Here is an 18,833-nt window from a genome sequence, read left to right as displayed (position 1 = left end):
GAGCCGGTCCCAAAACAGACCCCTGCGGAACCCCACTTGTTATACCTTTTTAGCAGGATTGTGAACCATTAATAACTACTCTCTGAGTACAGTTATCCAGCCAGTTATGCACCCACCTTATAGTAGCCCCATCTAATTTGTATTTGCCTAGTTTATTGATAAGAATATCATGCGAGACTATATCAAACGCCTTACTAAAGTTTAGGTATACCACATCCACCACTTCTCCCTTATCCACAAGACTCTCATCCTATCAAAGAAAGCTATCAGATTGGTTTGACATGATTTGTTCTTTACAAATCCATGCTGGCTGCTCCCTATCATCTTGCCACCTTCCAAGTGTTTACAGATGATTTCCTTAATTACTTGCTCCATTATCTTCCCTGCCACAGAAGTTAAACTAACTGGGTTGTTCTTATTTCCCTTTTTATAAATGGGCACTATATTTGCCCTTTTCCAGTCTTCTGGAATCTCTCCTGTCTCCCATGATTTTCCAAAAATGATAGCTAGAGGCTCAGATACCTCCTCTATCAGCTCCTTGAGTATTCTAGGAATCATTTCATCAGGCCCTGGTGACTTGCAGGCATCCAACTTTTCTAGGTGATTTTTAACTTGTTCTTTATTTTATTTTCTAAACCTATCCCCTTCCCACTATCCTTCGCTATGTTAGGCATTCCTTCAGACTTCTCGGTGAAGACCGAAACCAAGAAGGCATTAAGCATCTCTGCCATTTCCAAGTTTCCTGTTACTGTTTCTCCCTCCTCACTGACCAGTGAGCCTACCCTGTCCTTGGTCTTCCTCTTGCTTCTAATGTATTTATAAAAAGTCTTCTTGTTTCCCTTTATTCCCGTAGCTAGTTTGAGCTCATTTTGTGCCTGTAAGTTAAGAGTTTGCTCTCATCTGCAGTGCTGGCGGTGTTCACTTTTGGTCACCCCACCTCCAAAAAGATGTAGCAGACATGAGATTTGCAAGGCAGGCAGTGAAAAAAATTAGAGACCAAGAAAGGTTGTGTGTGAAGAGTGACTAAAAAGACTGGGACTGCATCGTGCTGCCAGCAGACAGCCCCCTGGGGCATGCCAACGCTACACATACCAATGAATAAGCAGGCACACATTGGGGGCTTTGATGGCTGAGGGGACCCAGCATTGCCTGGGGCGGGGTGGGGTAGAGCTCGGATGCTGATGGGGATCTGGTGCGGCCCAGGAAGAGGATTCAGTCTTGGATGGTGAAAGAGACCCAGCACCAGCAGCTCCTCCCTGGCTGCACAGACCCTCGGGGTGTGAAGCAGGAGCCGGAGCAGTCCATGCCCAGAGGGGATGGTGCCTAGAATGGCCACAGAAAGTGGCTGAGGACAGAGGCTGGCAGTGGCATGTGGACACTGATGATGTGATGGTGTTACTCTGTTGGCCCACAGGAAAAAGAGAGAGAGAGAGAGATTTACATCAATCCACCTTGGCCAGCAGTGCTTTCCCCCTGGAACAGAAGCCCTGATGGGCAGGGGAATCTGCTAGGGAATAAACATCTCCCTATCATTTTCTGCATAAGGGGGTAGAAATGACATTCATGTTTATCCTTGCCCTCTTCCTCATGCATATGCACATGCACTTGCCCCCAGAGGCAGGCAGATGGTAGAGATGAAACAAACAACTCTCCAAAAAAATGCCTCAGTCCTGTGGGCAGGAGCATATTTAAACAAGTAGGGAAGGACAGCTGCAGCCAATTTCACTGATGCTGGAAACTGCCTGCCCAGGATTTCATCTCCCTTACTGAGGGCTGCTACAGTGCTTCTTTAGTCATAGATTTTGAGGCCAAAAGAGATTGTTATGATTGTCTAGTCTTACACAATCTGTAATACAGGTCACCAGATTTCACCCAGTGATGCTCTGCTGAATCACCGAGTGTACAACAAAGGAAGTGGGACTGTCTTATTTAGGGATATAACTTCCTGTTTAATTAGTTTAACTTAATGTTTAACTGGTCAACTGATTAAATGGGGACAAGCTGGGGGCCCCGCATTGCAGGTAGAGGATGCTTTCAGCCCTGCACTGGACTGCAGGCTCCCAGCCTGAACAAGCTGGGAGTCAGCAGCCTCGCATGGGGCTGGAAGTGAAAGCCAGGCTGGGGGTAGAAAGTGGGCTACTCCTGGGTAGCGTTTAACTATTACCTGGTAAACCATTCACTTCCCTGTTCTGAAGGGTGACACATACTGTGGTTGTCTGATCCATTTTGCTCACATCTCTTAACTTGGGGCTGTGGCTGTGAAAGAGTGCTTTCCTGTTTCTTCAGCCTGATTCCTCATCTCTGGCTCTAGGGAGCCCTGCTGCTGCTCTCTCCACCTCACCCCATCTGAAGAGCTGGGATGAATCATGGACAGAAATACAGGTATTGTTTGAGCTCCAAAGTGGCAGCAGTTTGATTTTTCGATGAAGAATTTCAGAAGCTTAGAAGAGAAAATGCTTTAAAATAAATACTAAGTTTGGGAAGTAAAACTGGACTTTAAGCACTCCCCAAGAAACATTTCTACCACAAAATGTTCGCTAAGTGGAATATATTAACACTCAATTCAAAATCTCTTTCAAACCCCACATTCCATTCCTGTTACACATTTCACCTTTTCATTGGACACTTGTATATAATTAGTGACTTGTTTATTTTAAATCTGAAATTTTAAAAGAAAATACCTTGAATGTATGCTCCAAATGTAATTTGGAAAGCAGTCTTTTCCTGTTGTCATTCAGCATGCCATCAATTTTTTTCATATGAGGCAAAAGGAGCTCATCTAAAAGACATGAAAAAATACATAATAATTAAGTACAGATTAATCCCTTACAGCTAGTTTACTCCCTTACGCTATTTATTAGCATAAAATAATCAAAGTCCAAACTAGTACATTTTGTTCATGTATCCTACCTTTAAATAAGAAAGGAAAATTACTTATTAAGATTTACAGGCTAAGATGCAAAACTCAATACTTGATTCTACAACAGAGCAAATATGCAAAGCCCAGTATACCATATTATCCAGTCCAACAGCTAAATGTAACTGTTATTCTGTTCTTTTCTTTGTGATGAAAAGTTCAAAAAGGAAACAGAGATGACAGTGTACCGAATAAATCTTACACACAACTTCAAATTGTTCTCTAAATCTCTTCCTGTCATGCAAGACAATTTACAATCCAGAGACAGGTTCCTCTTAGCTGAAACTGACTGTCATGTTACCTGGTCCAGCTTGGATTTATTAGTGACTTGCCTATTAGTGAGGCTGCCAAAAAAAGAGAGGTTACTCACCTTGTGCAGTTACTGGTTTTCTTTGAGATGGGTGTCCCTGTGGGCGCACCACTATAGGTGTCTTGATGTCCCTGTGCTTATAATTGGAACGTTTTAGCAGCAGTATTCACCCAGGGTACCAGTGCCAGTGAATGTGCCAACACACGTATGCCGTCAATGATCCTTTTAGTTCAATCTCTACCACGGAGATATGTTAAAGCTCCAAAGCAGAGGGGAGGAGGGAGGGTCGTGGAGTGCCCACAGGGACACTTATCTCAAAGAATATCAGTAACTGCACAAGGTGAGTAACCGCTCTTTTCTTCTTTGAGGAGTGTCCCCATGGGCACTTCCCAGAGCCCTTGGAAGGAGAAGCTTTGGACTTCCTTGGCGGAGCGCCAAGAAGACTGATGATTCAAATGTGGTACGCTGTGAAGGGTAAGTGTCTATTGCATAATGTTTTGTGAAGATGTGTGTGCAGGCCCATGTTGCTGCCCTGAAAATGTCCCTGATAGGCACGCCATGTAGAAAGGCTGTAGATGTGGCCATCGCTCTAGTGGAGTGTGCCCGTGGGTAAGGAGTGCTACTCTGTTGATGTCATAGCACTCCCTAATGCAGCTCATTATCCATTTCAAAAGTCTGCTATTGAAATAAACAGCCTATGAGATGGCCTAAATTGATTTCTTCGGTCTAGGTAAAAAGCAATAACACACCTAATATCCAAGGAGTGGAGTCTTGCCGTACTGACATCCGGCTGAGGCTTCTGGTGAAAAATTGGCAAGTATAGAGGTTCATTGAGGTGAAAGCATGAAACTATCTTTGGTCGGAATTTTGGATATGGTTTTAGTATGACTTCGTCTTTGTGGAAGATCGTGAAGGGTGGGTCAGCCCAAGGGTGGCCAGCTCACTGACCCTTCTGGCTGTTGTGATTGCTATTAAGAATGCCACTTTCATTAAGAGGTGTGCCAAGGAGCATGTTGCCATGGGTTTAAATGGTCAATGCATTTAGGACTAGATCGAGCTCCCAAAATGGGAACTCCGGTTTTATTGGCAGAAAGGTATTTTTGAGACCTATCAGGAATTTTTTAGCGTTGGGTGTGAAAATATAGTTTGGCCATCCACAATATCATGCTCACTTGATATGACCGCTAAGTGTACTTTAATTGATGCGTTAGAGAGATTTTGTCTTTTCTATGCAATGAGGCTAAGACCATCACCGGTTGCACCGTTCAAGGCTGGAGTGCTCTGTGGTTGGCCCACCTGGAGAAACATCGCCATTTGTAAAGTTAAGTCTTTCTTGTGCTTTGTTTAGGACAGCTCAGAATTATCCTTTATCTTCCCTCTGAACAGATGATATGCTGAGATATCATGCCTGAAGGAGCCACGCCATAAGATGGAGCTTGAGTGCTTCTGGATGAAGAACTCACACCTGGTCCTGCTATATTACGTCCAGCCATCATGGAAGAGGAATCAGAGGAGCAACTGACATTTGTGACAGGTAAGGGAACCAGGTCTGTTTGGGCCATACAGGCGTTATGATCATCATGGCTCTGTTGAGTTTTATCTTGTGTATGACCTTGCTAAGGAGGGAAAGAGGCAGAAAAATGTATAGAAGGTTGAGAGACCAGTTGTTCAGCATGGCATCTCCCATGGAACAATACCTGGGGCACTTGGTGTTGAGTGATGTGGTGAATAAGTCTATTTCCACAAATCCCCACCTGAGGAAGGCGGTATGTAGGGCTTGAGGGTGAATCTCCCACTTGTGTTTCTGGTGAAACACAAACATATGTGACTCAGTTGAAGTGGTATTTGTGTATATTCACACTGCTTCACCCTGAATTAAGGGAAGAAAGTGCTCACATGCTTTTCTTACTGCTCGTAACTCGAGTACATTGATGCGTAGGTTTGTCTCCTTGGGAAACTATGTTCCCTGTGTACTGTGTTTGCAAGTGTGTGCTCCCCAGCCCTCCAGGGAAGTGTCCATTGTTATGTTAATAGACAGGGTTGGCTGTTGGAACAGGACGACCAAGCAGAGCTTGTTGTCATGTAGCCACCACATGAGGAATTCCCTGACCTTGCTTGCAGGGCTGAGCCTCTTGTGCAATGGGTGCCTGTGAGGCCAAAAGAACATGTTTAGCCAAGCCTGCAGAGTTCGCATGTGCAACCTGGAGTGGGGTGTTGACATATACTGTGGGGCTGTTTATAATGATTTTTTCTAATGTGTGGCTAGTGCATAGAATCTTTGCAGAGATAGTTGTGCCTATGCTTGTATGCAGTTGAGTGGCACCTATGAACTCCAACTGAGATGGTGTGAGGTTTGACTTTTGAGTGTTGTCCCTGAAGAGGGAGGGGAAGGGGGTTGGTTTGGGGGAAACGTGAAGAATGGTATTGTGAGGCCTTTGGCTTTGGCCTCTAGAGCCTTTTTTTCAAGTTATCATGGTGGACCATGCATGATAGAATGATTGAAGATTGAAATTTGTATTGGTAGGCTGGTGGAAACGATGTTGAACCCTGGACCGATGGTTCAAAATATCTGTCTGCTGTTAGAGGATTGGGCCATGGCCTGTTGCTCTTCAGGCTGTCAGCATTTTACTGCCTCTGGTGTTGTCTCAGGTCATAGCCCCTCTGAGATGGGTAGCATGATTATGATGATGCCCTGCCATGTGTACAGACAGTTCATTTTCTTCTTTGGCTGGGGAACATACATCCCCAGTGTTTTTAATGTGGCTCTTGGGTCGTTAAGGGAACATAGTGAGGCATCTGTGGTGGTAGAAAACAACTTCTGATCTTCAAAGGGGAGGTCCCCAACTGTTTTCTGTACGCCCCTAGGAAACCCAGAGATGTGCAGCCAGGAGACGTGACACCTCACTACCTATGTGGCAAGAGATCTGGAAGCGGTGTCAGCCATATCAAGGGATGCCTGCAGCACTGTCTTTGCTATGGGGATACCCTCATCAATGATTGACTTAAATGTGGTCTTGTAGTCCTCTTAAGTTTTACAATAAAGGGTCTCATTCTTTTAAAGTGGTTGTAAGTGTATTTGGCCAGTAATGCTGAGTAATTTGCTATCCTGATGAGCAAGGATGCTGAAGAGTAAGATTTTCTTGCTAGGAGATCGAGTCTCTTCCAGTTCTTCTCATATGGGGTGGATTTAAACTGGGTCTGCTTACCCATTATTGGCTGCATCGACTACCAGCAAATTTGGGACAGGGTGTGTAAACAAGAACTCAGACCATTTAGCCAGGATGTCTGTCTGCCCTTCTTGATATGGGTGAGATGGAGGCTGGTGTCTGCCACAAAAGTTTTGCTGGGTCGAGTATGGCCTCATTGACCAGTAGGGCTATTTTCACTGAGGGCAAGGCTTGCAATATGTTGGTCAGTTTGTGCTGGATGTCGGGTACCTTGACTAGTGATATGTCGAGGGAATCAGCCACTCTCTTATACAGATCTTGGAAAGACCTGCAACCATCACCCATGGCAGGAGATGGGGGCATTATGGACTCATCTGGGGATGACGATGATGATATGGAGGTAGTGTATCCTCCTCCTGTGTTTTATCCAGGTCTTTCATGTCATCCTGTGTCACTTCTGACCTTGTGGATGCAGGTGGATTGGGTGCCAGCTGGCTGTGATCTCACTACCACTGATGGTAGTACCTGAGCCTTCATGGTGCTCCAGGGATCCCATCTCTGCCACAGAAAGGCTTGCCACATCTGAGTCTGGACCAGCTGCTGTTGTTGCAACTGAGAGGTCAGTTTTGGTGATGAGTGGTGTGGTGAGAAGGGGATCTCTTGCTCACCCTCATTGTCACTCAAAAACTGAGGTGCCAAACTTGCGGGTATCGCAAGTCTGCTTGGGCCCTCTGATGTTGGAGTGGCATCGGTGCTAAATAACAAAGTGCCCGGTACCAATGCATCCACTAACTCCTGATGTGTGGTGAGCTATCTTGGAGGAAAGAAGGCCAGTAACGTTGGTGCGGAAGATTTTACCCACTGTGGCACTGCTTCGGCGCATGCCTTCGATGTCATGGATACCAGGGAACCTTCGGTGCATGCCGTCGGTACCAACTTTGTTTGTGTCTGTTCCACTGGTTCTGGCTGCCCCTTTGCCAGTGCCTGAGGTGGTGGTTTGGGTACCTATTTCTTTGGTACTGATGCTTTTGGTACTGACAGCATGGGAGCGGTCTTTTAGTCTTTTGTACTAAGACTGCAGGGCGCATGTCCTTGGACGACACTGCTCCTCGGGGTTTGTCCATACCATATTCCCCAGTGCCTGCACCTCCCCAGTAGCCCTTACCTGGGGTGAAGAGGGCTTGTGCTGAGGGGATAGCTTTTTTGATGGCCTCTCACCCAACGGAGAGGAGTGTTTTCTTCACTGTCTTCTTAGTCGATTCGTCTCTTGGTGCGGGTGGTCCCTAGTCTGAGACTGCTGTTGGTGAGATAGGGTGTGGAGATATGCTCGATGCCGGCTCTGAGTCTGGTCTCTCCACTTTCTCCATAATGAGGAACTTTAACTGAAGTGCCCTCACTTTGAGTGATCTAGAAGAAAGCTTTTTCAGTAGTGGCAGCTTTTTGGAGAATGATCCTGGCCCTGACCTAATGCAATGAGTGAGCCCACTGGAAATGGGTATAGACATTCTGCATGTCAGGCACTGTTTAAATCCTGGTGAGCCTGGCATGCCTATTCCTAATCTTATAAACAACTACAAAGAATTTTTTTTAAAGTAACACTAATGGTGGTGGTGGGAAGGGGGGGGACACGTGAATTCGACTAACAAACACGCTAATTACTACACTAACTAACTTCTAATATGGAGTGCTTCTGTATTCTGACTAAGCTGGGAGCAGTTGAGAAGGAACTGAAAGGACGGTTGATGGTGTGCACGTCGACATATTCTCTATGTTGCGGGCAGTGCCACGCAGGCGCACTGGCACCCACGGAGAATACTACCGCTAAAAAGTTCTGATTGTAAGTGCAGGGGTGCCAAGAAACCTACAGCGGAGCGCCCTCAGGGACACTCCTCAAAGAAGAGCTTATCATTCTGTATAGAGTTGTACAATTGCACAAGAGGTGTTAGAACCTAGGGAGCAGGGTGAGTGGCCACCAGTGCTTGAGAAGACTGTTCATTAGCTGCTAATTTGTGGCTCAGTCCCACAGCTTTGACTCACATCAGCAGTCCCATTGCCTTCATTGGGACTACTAACATAATAGTTGCAGGACTGTGCCCTTGATGTACACAGAGAGAGGGAAGAGTCTTAAAGAGGTAACAGCTTTCAAAATCTAGATAAACTGAAATTAGCAACACAGAGCCCCCTGTTGCAGCAGCTGCATACTATGTGAAACCCATGCTTTCTATCAGTGCCTCAAGTCTAATGCTTTCTCTGTGGTAAATTTCCAAAAGACAGAACCAATGTGAAATTTGTATGCTATAGCCCACTACAGTGCATAGTTCTAACATGTTGACATTTAAATAACACATCCATCAAACTGCAGTTCTCGAGGACCACCTGGACATATCTGTGTTCAAACATCAATCGTAAGCCTAAATCCAAACTCCAATTACTGCATAGCTCAGAAATCAGAATTTCATAAAGTAATAAATACGTCGCTGAATGAAAAAGTAGGCGCACATCTGAAATGGTTTGGTGATGGCGATCTTGATTAAAAAAAGGAGGTTCATTAGTGATGCTAACATGAGAGCAGCCCAATGTAACAAGATGGCAAGTTCCTCTGGATTAGTTTAAAGCAAATGGAACAAAAAATTCCTCCAGTAAATGCTAATCTGGATTTTAACAAGACAATCATGGTAAATTAATTCAGATACATTAGTATTTCATCCACTCAATTATATTGGCATCTATTTCTCACGAAAGCCATGGTGAGATGAAACTGGAATCTGGAGCAAAGAGGTCAAAGATGCTATTGCAGCAGTATTTCTAAACTGGCCAATTCCTTGTTTAGAACTTTTAGTTGCAGTGCAAGTACAAACTCAAAACGTTGCCCGATGTAGTATCAAAGAATGCTGAATCTGGGAAAACAGGAATTTGGGGCAACCTGAAACCAATATAAATTACACAGAATACATTACTTGCATCAAAAAGTGTAGGCTAAAGAACTATTGCAAAACAAGAAGAGTTTTTGCATTTGCTTCATTCATAAAAGAATGCACGTGCACCTTAAAATAAACACACTGTACCATTGCTCTTTTCCAAGGCTTGCATTGTATCTGGATCTAAGGCAATGCTAACAAGCAACTCCATGTAACTCTTAAAGGTCTCCTTCATAGCTCTTGTGTTCAAAAAGCGAGTGAAATAAGGAGATGGAGGTACAAGTTCTGAAAAGTAATTGAAATACAATTAATGTTTTCTTCCTTCCATAGCCTGCAAATCTCGTATATTAGCATATGTTCCTATTTTGAAATAAAAGGCTTTTGTTGTTAAATACAAGCGACCTCTAGTGGTATCCCAAGACTCTATAACACAGGGCTTGGCAACCTTTTCAAACCACAGCCAAACTAAACCAATATTCAGAACAAGTGTCAACAAAGAGCCAGTATAAGAATGCCCATATGCATGGCAGAAAATATACAAATTAATATTATTGATAATTGACATGATGATTAATAATAGCATAAATGAAACACCGTATTCACAGACTTTATTTAATGGGACTTCTGCTGGGGCTGCAGTTTGTGGATGTGGGGATGCAGGAGTCAGGGGTTGGGCGTATGAGGATTCGTGGCAGAGTGTTGGGGTGTCTGGGAGGTGCTGGGGGTGGCAAGTAGAGTACGTGGTGAGAGGAAGCCTGGGGCCAGATTACCTTGCCTGGCCAGGGCTGGGCGGCTGCACCTGGGCAAAAGTGGCTGGACAAGGGGCTGGGCCAGGATTTCCGCAGCCGTATTATGGCATCCCCTCTTACCTATGCCGTAGCAGGAGGGGGGCTGCCACCATCCCTTTCTGTGGCCAAATGGGGGCTGGACTGCAGGACCCGCCCCAGGATTGGGGCTGGAGACGGGATGCTGCTGCCAGATGGAGGCTGGGCTCTGACTGGGGCCTCACTGGCCAGGCTGCACAGCTGGAGCCCAAGCCGAGTTGCCGTGGCTGAGCCGTTGCAGCAGTCACAGTGCCGTCGGGGCTGGGATGCAGGGTCTGCCCCAGGAGGCACAGCCACTGGGGACAGACCAAAACAGTCAGATGGAGGCTGGAGCCAGGCCGCTGCAGCCAGATGGAGGCATCTGCTGCTGCCAGCCCCTCTCACCATCCTAACTGGGAATGTGCATGTGTCCCCTACAGCACACTGTCAGCCAGCCCTTTAAACAGGCAGAGTGCCCCAGCCATCTCTTGCTGGAGCACAGCCAGTTCTTACCTGGGCGCACCGCCTTCCTTTCACCTCTGGTTAAAGGTGAAATAGACCAAAAAAGACCATCTTGACATGAGTAATTATGTGTTTTTGAACATTTTGAATTAATTTCTCATATTTGGTTCTGTACTGAGCCATATTTGGCTTGAGAGCCAGAGGTTGCTGATCCCTGTTATAACACGTTATAACACGTTATGTCTTAACAGAAACAGTGTCACATTTTGCATGCATCAAACTAAGGAGATATATGGTGTTTCAGAAAAGCAGAGAAATAGTTCTCAGAGGGTATGTCTACACTACAGTGTTATTTCAAAATACCTTATTTCGAAATATCGCGTCTACACACAAAATGCATTTCGAAATAGCATTTTGCTATTTTAAAATAGTGCATCCACACTGAGTGGACAATGAATCGCATTTAAGGCCAGCCGGAACCAGGATCAGCAGGGCATCAGGTCAGGACTTAGCCTCAGGCAGCAGCCCCACACAGTATCTGAGATCTGTGCTTAAAGTGACCCCCCTGGACAGCCAGCTCCCAGGTTTCCCTGCTTGCTTGTCTACCTTGATGAGGGACAGCAAAGCTTTTTGTCTCTGCATGCTCTGGTTTCCCTCGCTCGGGACACCACAGCACTCAGCAACATGGAGCTAGAGGCACCCTGGGCACTCTGGTGCTTCTCTTGGACACGTTGCTGCGAGCCTGGCTGCACTTTCTACAGGCTGCCATCCAGGAGGTCCATCTGGAGGCTGTCAGTATCTAGGAGGCCCTGCGGGAGAGCTTCTACCCTGAGGAGCACTAAGAGTCTCCCTGGTCTGCCCCACTGGGGGCTTGTGCCTCATTCCTCCCTCACATCCTTCCACTTACCCATCCCTAACCCCCCTTCCTGATGTAAAATAAAATACATGTATTTTCATTAACACAAACTCTTTTCATTTAACAAAACTGGGGGGGGGAGGGAATGAAACTCTGGTGAGACTGGGGAAAGGAGGCAGGAGAGGGGAGAAAAGAGGGTGAGAGAGGGGAGGGGGAAACCTGGGAGGAGGGAGCTGGAAGACGGAAGCAAGGAGAAGAAGGAGGAGGGGGAGCTCAAGGCTCACGGTTGGGGGGGGGGGGTCTCACCAGACCAACTTGATTTTCATGCAAATCAGCTCCTGGGTTCGCATGTGGCCTTTGATGGCCAGGCTGGTAGCTATCCTGCCATAGATGGCCGCGTTCCTCTGTCTAGTGCAGGGATCTTGGACGTTGGGGGCATCCCCCCACCCAAATCTGAATAAGGTGCACGATCTCCACCCTGGACCACGAAGGTGCCTGCCTTCTCTAGGCCCTAGCAGGCTCCTGGGAGCTGGCAGACTGCTCCTGGGGATTGGTGGAGGCCTGGCTGCCAGTGGCTTGCTGGCTCACGTTTTGGGGCCACTGGGTCGGGGCAGTGACTGCTGGCTCTGGGTTGGCAGGGTTGGAGCTGGCACAGGCACTGTGGCCAGAGTTTACCCCTTGAAGGACTCCAGGGAGTGGGGGAGGGAGAGAAGTGTTCTTGGTTGAGGCTGGAGGTCCCCTATTTCAAAATAAGTGTCTACACAGCACTTATTTCGAAATAGCTATTTTGAATTTGGCGTTATTCCTCGTAGAATGAAGTTTACCAAATTCAAAATAAATGCTCCGCTATTTTGAATTTATTTCGAAATAACGGTTTGGCTGTGTAGACGGTAGGAAAGTTATTTTGAAATAAGGGCAGTTATTTTGAAATAACTTTGCTATGTAGACATACCCATAAAATGAACAATTATTTGCATTATCAGAATTTAGATACTCTGGTTATAGGAGCCTTCTAAAACTAAGCCAGACAATGATCTGGAGAAAAGGGATGATGAAATATTCCCAACAGGTGAACAAGACTAAACACTAATTTCCAGTGGGAACTTAGACATTCCTTGAGACCAACTAATTCAGATGACTCAAGGGGTAAAATGTCCAAAACCAGCAAAGTCACTAAGCTTCATAAGTTACCACAGAAAGTCAGTGTCATGTTTTCATGAGCTCATGAAACTATGTATAACCAATTACATTAGCAAACACAGATATGTATAGCCACAGTCACTTTCCAAGATGTTTCTAAAGTTTTCTACACAGAAGTCATTAACTACACAGAAGTCATTAACATTCTAAATTTAGCGTTTGCTCAGTTTCTTAAGGGACTTTCCTGGCTCCAGCAGGCAATGTTACCTAGTTTGCGGCAAATTATAGTGATACTGCACCATTGTGTCAGGTTTCCAAGTTGCCATGGGTGATTATTATCACCCAAGTAGTCTTTACTCCAATAACCTGACAGCGCAGTCACTGATGTGGCTGGGAACACAATAAGTCACTCTAATTGGAAATTTCTAAGCAATTCTGTTAAGGAAGCATGATCCAAAATCAACTTCTGCAATAGACGCCCCCTTGCTTTGCAGGACTGAAAGGTGCTAAGGGCAGGTCTTCACTCACTACACCAGAGATCGACATTCTGGCATTCGATTTAGCGAGTCTAGTATAGACCCATAAATTCGAATGCTGAGAGCAGCTCTGGCTGGCATTTGTACTCCTGGCAGTCGCGAGGAGTAAGGGAAGCTGATGGGATGGCACCAAGCTCGGCTTAAGGTAAGCTGACTCCAGCTACTTATTCTACATAGCGGGAGTTGCGTACCTTAAACCAAGTATTAAAAATGTATTTCTCTCATTCGGCTAAGCAAATATGACTCTGAGTACACATAAGGAAATGTTCTGCTACAGTTATGTTATTGTTTAACATGGAACTGCATTCTGAAGCAATCTTGCACAATCTGTCCAATCCCAAAGGGAGGGTAAAATATCAGATTTTTAATAATGTTAAATCACTGATAACGGCTGGGAGAATAAACTTTTTATGGAGCTGTTAAACTTTCATGATAGTTTTGCACAGCTGCCTTCTAAGGGATTATTGCAAGATCACACAACATTTATGATAGACTACATATTATATATATTTATGATTCCTGTTTAAATTCAGTTAAAAACAAATATTAAGACTGATAACAGAGCACCACTCACCATCTTCATCACTCTGTGCTTCAGGAGAAGAATCTGACTGGGAAGATGAAAACTCTTCTTTCCATTTCTTCCGTTTCTTTGGTGGTGGTTCGGCCTTTATTTTTGGCTGTTTAGCTTTGGGTTTCACAGAAGAGACTTTTGTTGTTGTAGATTTTGGTGCTGCAGGGTCAGGAGCTTTGCTGGTGCAATTGCTTGGTTTATAATGAATGGCTCTGCAATATTATCATAGGCAGTTTTGTAAGTCATCTAAATAAACTCACATATCTTAATTTCATAAAAAGAATTGCGATACTTTTTGAGTGTCATGTAAATATATTCAATTGCACTCTATTATGATCATTTTAATTAACACTTAGCACAAAGTTTTATATCTTTGAAGTGCTGTTATTCAGTAATTAATCCTCAACAGCTGGCACTATTTTTTTTTTTTGCACATGGTAAACTCTTTTGTCCAAGGTTATATGGCAAGTCATGCAAGTATTGGACAGTTACAGGTGTATTCCAATCACTATGTAACAAAGATATTGATAGTCTTACTAATCTTTAATATCTGATGGAAATTCTATAATCCCTTTGACAAAATATGAATCAATAGTTTGTGGTAGGAATACAATAGAGATGAACTCTACTTTTTGCAACCACATATGAATATGCAACATTTTATATTCCTGCATAAACACTATGTCTGTGTCTACACTGGCCCCTTCTTCGGAATAGCCATGCTAATTTAGAACTTTGGAATAGGGAAATACGTGGGGGATTTATATATCCCCCGCAGGATTTAAATAAACCTGGTCGCCGCTTTTTTTCCGGCTTGGGGAAAAGCCGGAAAAGAGCGTCCAGACTGGCGCGATCCTCCGGAATAAAGCCCTATTCCGGAGGATCTCTTATTCCTACTTTCAAGTAGGAATAAGAGATCCTCCGGAATAGGGCTTTATTCCGGAGGATCGCGCCAGTCTGGACGCTCTTTTCCGGCTTTTCCCCAAGCCGGAAAAAAAGCGGCGGCCAGGTTTATTTAAATCCCCCACGCATTTCCCTATTCCAAAGTTCTAAATTAGCATGGCTATTCCGAAGAAGGGGCCAGTATAGACGTAGCCTATGTGAAGTTTAATGTAATGAATGAGAATTTTATTTTTTACCCTCTCACTACTACCCCATTAATTTTCTTGCCTCACTGTAGAACAATACCCTGCAATATTTACACATAAATATAAAATAAAACAAAACATTTCTGAAAACTATAAAACAATAATAAGAGGAATTAAACTGAATATAAAGAAAGAAAATAAATAAATTCATTCATCACACTCCAATGCTGGAGAGGGAAATTTTCAGATCTAGAACCCTCCACAAAAACACAATTACCTGATGACATGGTGTAATACCTCAGGGACAGATGAATCACAGTAAAAGAAGGAAGTTCAAAGAGGAGATGTCAGATACAGAATCATGTAAATTTAGAGGTGAAAGGGACTATAGTAGGTCATATAATCCAGGCCCCTGCAGTAAGCCAGAACCAATTATAGCTAGACCAACCCTAACAAGTGTCTGTCCAACTTGTACTTAAAAAACTATACAGGCGACCCCCAACTTACAACTGCCCAATTTACGACCCACCACATTTACAACCATTTTTTTCATGTGAGATAGCTCCTAAAAAAAACCAATTTACATCTGCAGCTCACATTTATGATGACATACGAGGCAGACTCCACGCGTCATCCCAAAACAGAAAATGCACAAGGTCCGTCAGACTCGCCAGTCTGCAGTTGCTGCTTGAACTGTGTGTTTCTCCACCACATTGGTCTTCACCTTTTCGTTATTTTTGTGCATTATTTGAACTATTTAGTTTAGTTTTCCTCCATTTTTGTAGTCAATTTTGGTATTTTTAGGGTATGAAATGGGTTTCCAGGAACAGAACCGCCATTTATAACATTGCACCTACGGGAAATAAGGGTTCGACTTATGACGGCTTGACTTACGATGGTTCTCCAGGAACCAATTAGGTCATAAGTGCGGGGTCGCCTGTAATGATTATTCCACAACCTCCTTTGGAAGCTTATTTCAGAACTTAACTAACCTTATTGTTAGAAAGGGTTTCCTAATATCTAACCTAAATTTCTCTTGCTCCAGATAAAGCCCATTATACTTCTTTTCTTACTTTTAGTTCATGTGGACAACAATTTATCATTGTCCTATTTGTACCAACCATTAACATATTTGAAGGCAGCTATCAGCCTGCCCCCACCTCAGTATTCCCTTCTGAAGACTAAACAAGTCCAGTTTAAATTTTTCCTCATAGGTCTGGTTTCCTAAATCTTTTATCATTTGTGTTGCTCTCCTCTGGATTCTCTCCAATCTGCCCACACCTTACAGCAGCGTTTCTCAAACTGTCAACTTGGGGCGGGGGGGTGGCAGCTGGATTCGGTTTTTCACTTGCGACCCCTCTCCCCCAGGCCGCAAAGAGCGACAGGGCAGCGGAAGGCAGCTGCCAGCAAGCCACACAGCATGGCTAGGGCCGCAGGACTCCAGGAGCGCAGCTCAGCTGCCGGAGGAGGCAAGGCAGTGGGAGAGTGAGGCCAGCGCAGGAGCGGATGCGTGAAGGGCCAGCCAGGGCATGGTTGCCAGGTGCCAAATGCTTCCGCAGGTGGGAGAGAGCGGGGTCCCTCAGGCAGCAGGCTGGGGGTTTGGGTCAGGGCAGAGGACCCGGAGGTAAATAAGGGCACGTGGGGGTCAGAGGAGGAGGCAGAGGAGACACAGGAGAGGAGAGGAACTAAAGGAATGCAGAGCAGAAAAGAAGCACAGAGGAGAAAGACTGGGGGAAGGAGCCTGCAGGGGGGGAGAAGGACATTGAGGACTGCAAACGCTTTGAAGTAGCCCCAGGAGGGCAAGGAGTCTGGTGAGAAGGGGGGAGGGAAGCAACCTAGGGCAGTGAAGGTGAGGGGTCACACAAATTCAGTTAGCATTTTAGGGGGTCGTGGTATCACAAAGTTTGAGAACATCTGCCTTAAAGTATGATACAGAGACTTGGATACAATACTCCAGCTGAGGCCTCACCAGTGCTGAGCAGAGAGGGGCAATTACCGCCGATGTCTTACACAGACACCCCTTTGGATACACTTTAGAATTATATTTGCTTTTTCATAACTTCATCACATTGTGGATTTCTATTCAATTTGTGATATGCTATAACCTGCAGTTCCTTTATAGCGGTACTACTGCTGAGTCAGTTATTCTCCACTGTATAATTTATACATTTGATTTTTCCATCCTAAGTGTAATACTTTGCATTTGCCTTTACTGAATTTCATGTTATTGACTTCAGATTAATTCTCGAATTTATCAAGGTCTTTTTGAAATAAAATCCTGTCTTCCAAAGCATGTGCAATCTTTCAATAGGTAATGGAATGGAGATTATGCACATAAAATTTATGGACAGTACCAAAGTTATTACTGAAAATATTGAATAGTATCAGACCCAGGACAGACTCCTGTAGGACTCCATTGGATAAACCTCCCAGTTAGACAGCAAACCTGTGATAACCCTGAGTACAGTCTTTCAACCAGTTTTGCATTTACCTTATAATAATTTCACCTAGACCACATTTCTCTAGTTTTCTTATCAGAATATCAAGTGGGAATGCCAAAAACCTTGCTAAAAATCAAGATATGTCACGTCCACCACTTCTTACCTATCCAGTAGGCTAGTAACTCTATCAGAGAAGGAACTTAGATTGCTTTGGCATGATTTGTTCTTAGCACATCCATATGCTCTATTACTTACAACCCTATTATCACTTAGGTGCTTACAAACTGATTAATAATTTGTTCCAGTAGCTTTCTAGGTATCAATAAGGCTGATTGGCATAATATTCCCCAGGATTTCTTTGTTCATTTCATTAAAAAAGTACTACATTTGCCATTTTTCCAGTCCTCTGTTACCTCAGCTGTGATTCTGGGATCACCTCTGCTATTTACTTATGTCCCCCAATTGGAATTCTGCCAGACCCTGTTGACTTAAATACAACTAACTTACCTAAATAGTCTTTCACCTGTTCTTTCCTTATTTTGGTTTGTGTTCCATCCTCTTTCTTGTTAACATTAAGTACATTCAGTATCTAGCTATAATTATACTTTTTAGAGAATACTGAAGCAATTAGTTGTCAGCTATTATCCGCTCTACTTCCCTGCTAAGGAGAGGACCTAAATCTTCCTTCATCTTTCTCTTAATATATTTATGGAACCTCTTCTTTCCCTTTATACTGTGTGCTATGTGTAACTCACTTTGTTCTGCAATTTTTCTGATTTTGTCCCTATATACTTGTGCTATTCTTTTGTATTCACATATAGCCATCTGTCATTCTTTCCATTTTTTATAGAATTCTTTTTTGATTTTCAATCATTAAAGCACTCCTGATGGGAGCCATAATGGCTTCTCAATATTTTTCAGGATTAATGTTGTGTCTTAAACATAGCCAGAGCCTACATAATAAAAGGCTTTACCCTCCAATAGGGTGGTCGCCTTATAAACAACCATTGTAAAGAATAACGTAAAGGGGAGGCATAAAATACTCATGATTATTCAAATCAGTCTGCAAACATAGTGCCGTATTTATAACAAGTTACCAGTCATTGAGATATACCGTGTAGCCCTACTAAGAGAGTGATTGAACCTCTTGGCATTAGGAGATGTATTGCTGCTGCAAGGTTGGCATACATAAGGGAGAAGTCTGTGAAAATGTACAGATGACATACTTTCAGACTAAGTCTGATACATGGCTTTCTAGAACATGATTTAAAGGGCTGACAAAATTCTTTAGTTTGTTTTCTACTGCAGAACATGCCCCTTCTATGACCAGTGGCACAAAAAAGGAGAAGCATTTTTCTGACAACCATCTCTACAACCCAAGACCAAAACTTTTGTCTTCTCAGAGTTGAGAATAAAGTATGCTACTTGAGGCAGTCAGACAGCATTGTCATCCAAGCAATCTGGAAGCACAGACTTAACTTGCACAATCCACAAGGAAAGAGACATATTATTGTGTTCCAGCAGCATACATATATATTACCAAGTGTTTAGAAATTCTCTCACCTAGGGGCCTCCATCTATGTTGAGTAAGAAGGGAAGATAGACATTTGAGTCATGTAGC

The 18,833-nt window shown here is 44.1% G+C and overlaps 1 protein-coding gene across 4 annotated transcripts in view; it reads right to left on the bottom strand.

The window, feature by feature from the left end:
* Positions 1-18,833, bottom strand: part of QSER1 (glutamine and serine rich 1) — a 107,960-nt gene that overhangs the window by 14,144 nt on the left and 74,983 nt on the right. For all 4 annotated transcript variants that reach the window (XM_006110276.2, XM_075927810.1, XM_075927809.1 and 1 more), the window contains 3 exons: positions 13,684-13,895; positions 9,460-9,597; positions 2,682-2,779 (listed from right to left, as the gene is read on the bottom strand). In XM_006110276.2, the coding sequence (XP_006110338.2) occupies positions 2,682-2,779; positions 9,460-9,597; positions 13,684-13,895 (448 nt within the window). The remainder of the gene's footprint in view (positions 1-2,681; positions 2,780-9,459; positions 9,598-13,683; positions 13,896-18,833) is intronic.

Source organism: Pelodiscus sinensis, chromosome 4 (genome assembly GCF_049634645.1).
Source record: "Pelodiscus sinensis isolate JC-2024 chromosome 4, ASM4963464v1, whole genome shotgun sequence".
Classification (NCBI taxonomy): Eukaryota; Metazoa; Chordata; order Testudines; family Trionychidae; genus Pelodiscus; species Pelodiscus sinensis.
This window is presented reverse-complemented; position numbering and strand designations above follow the sequence as displayed.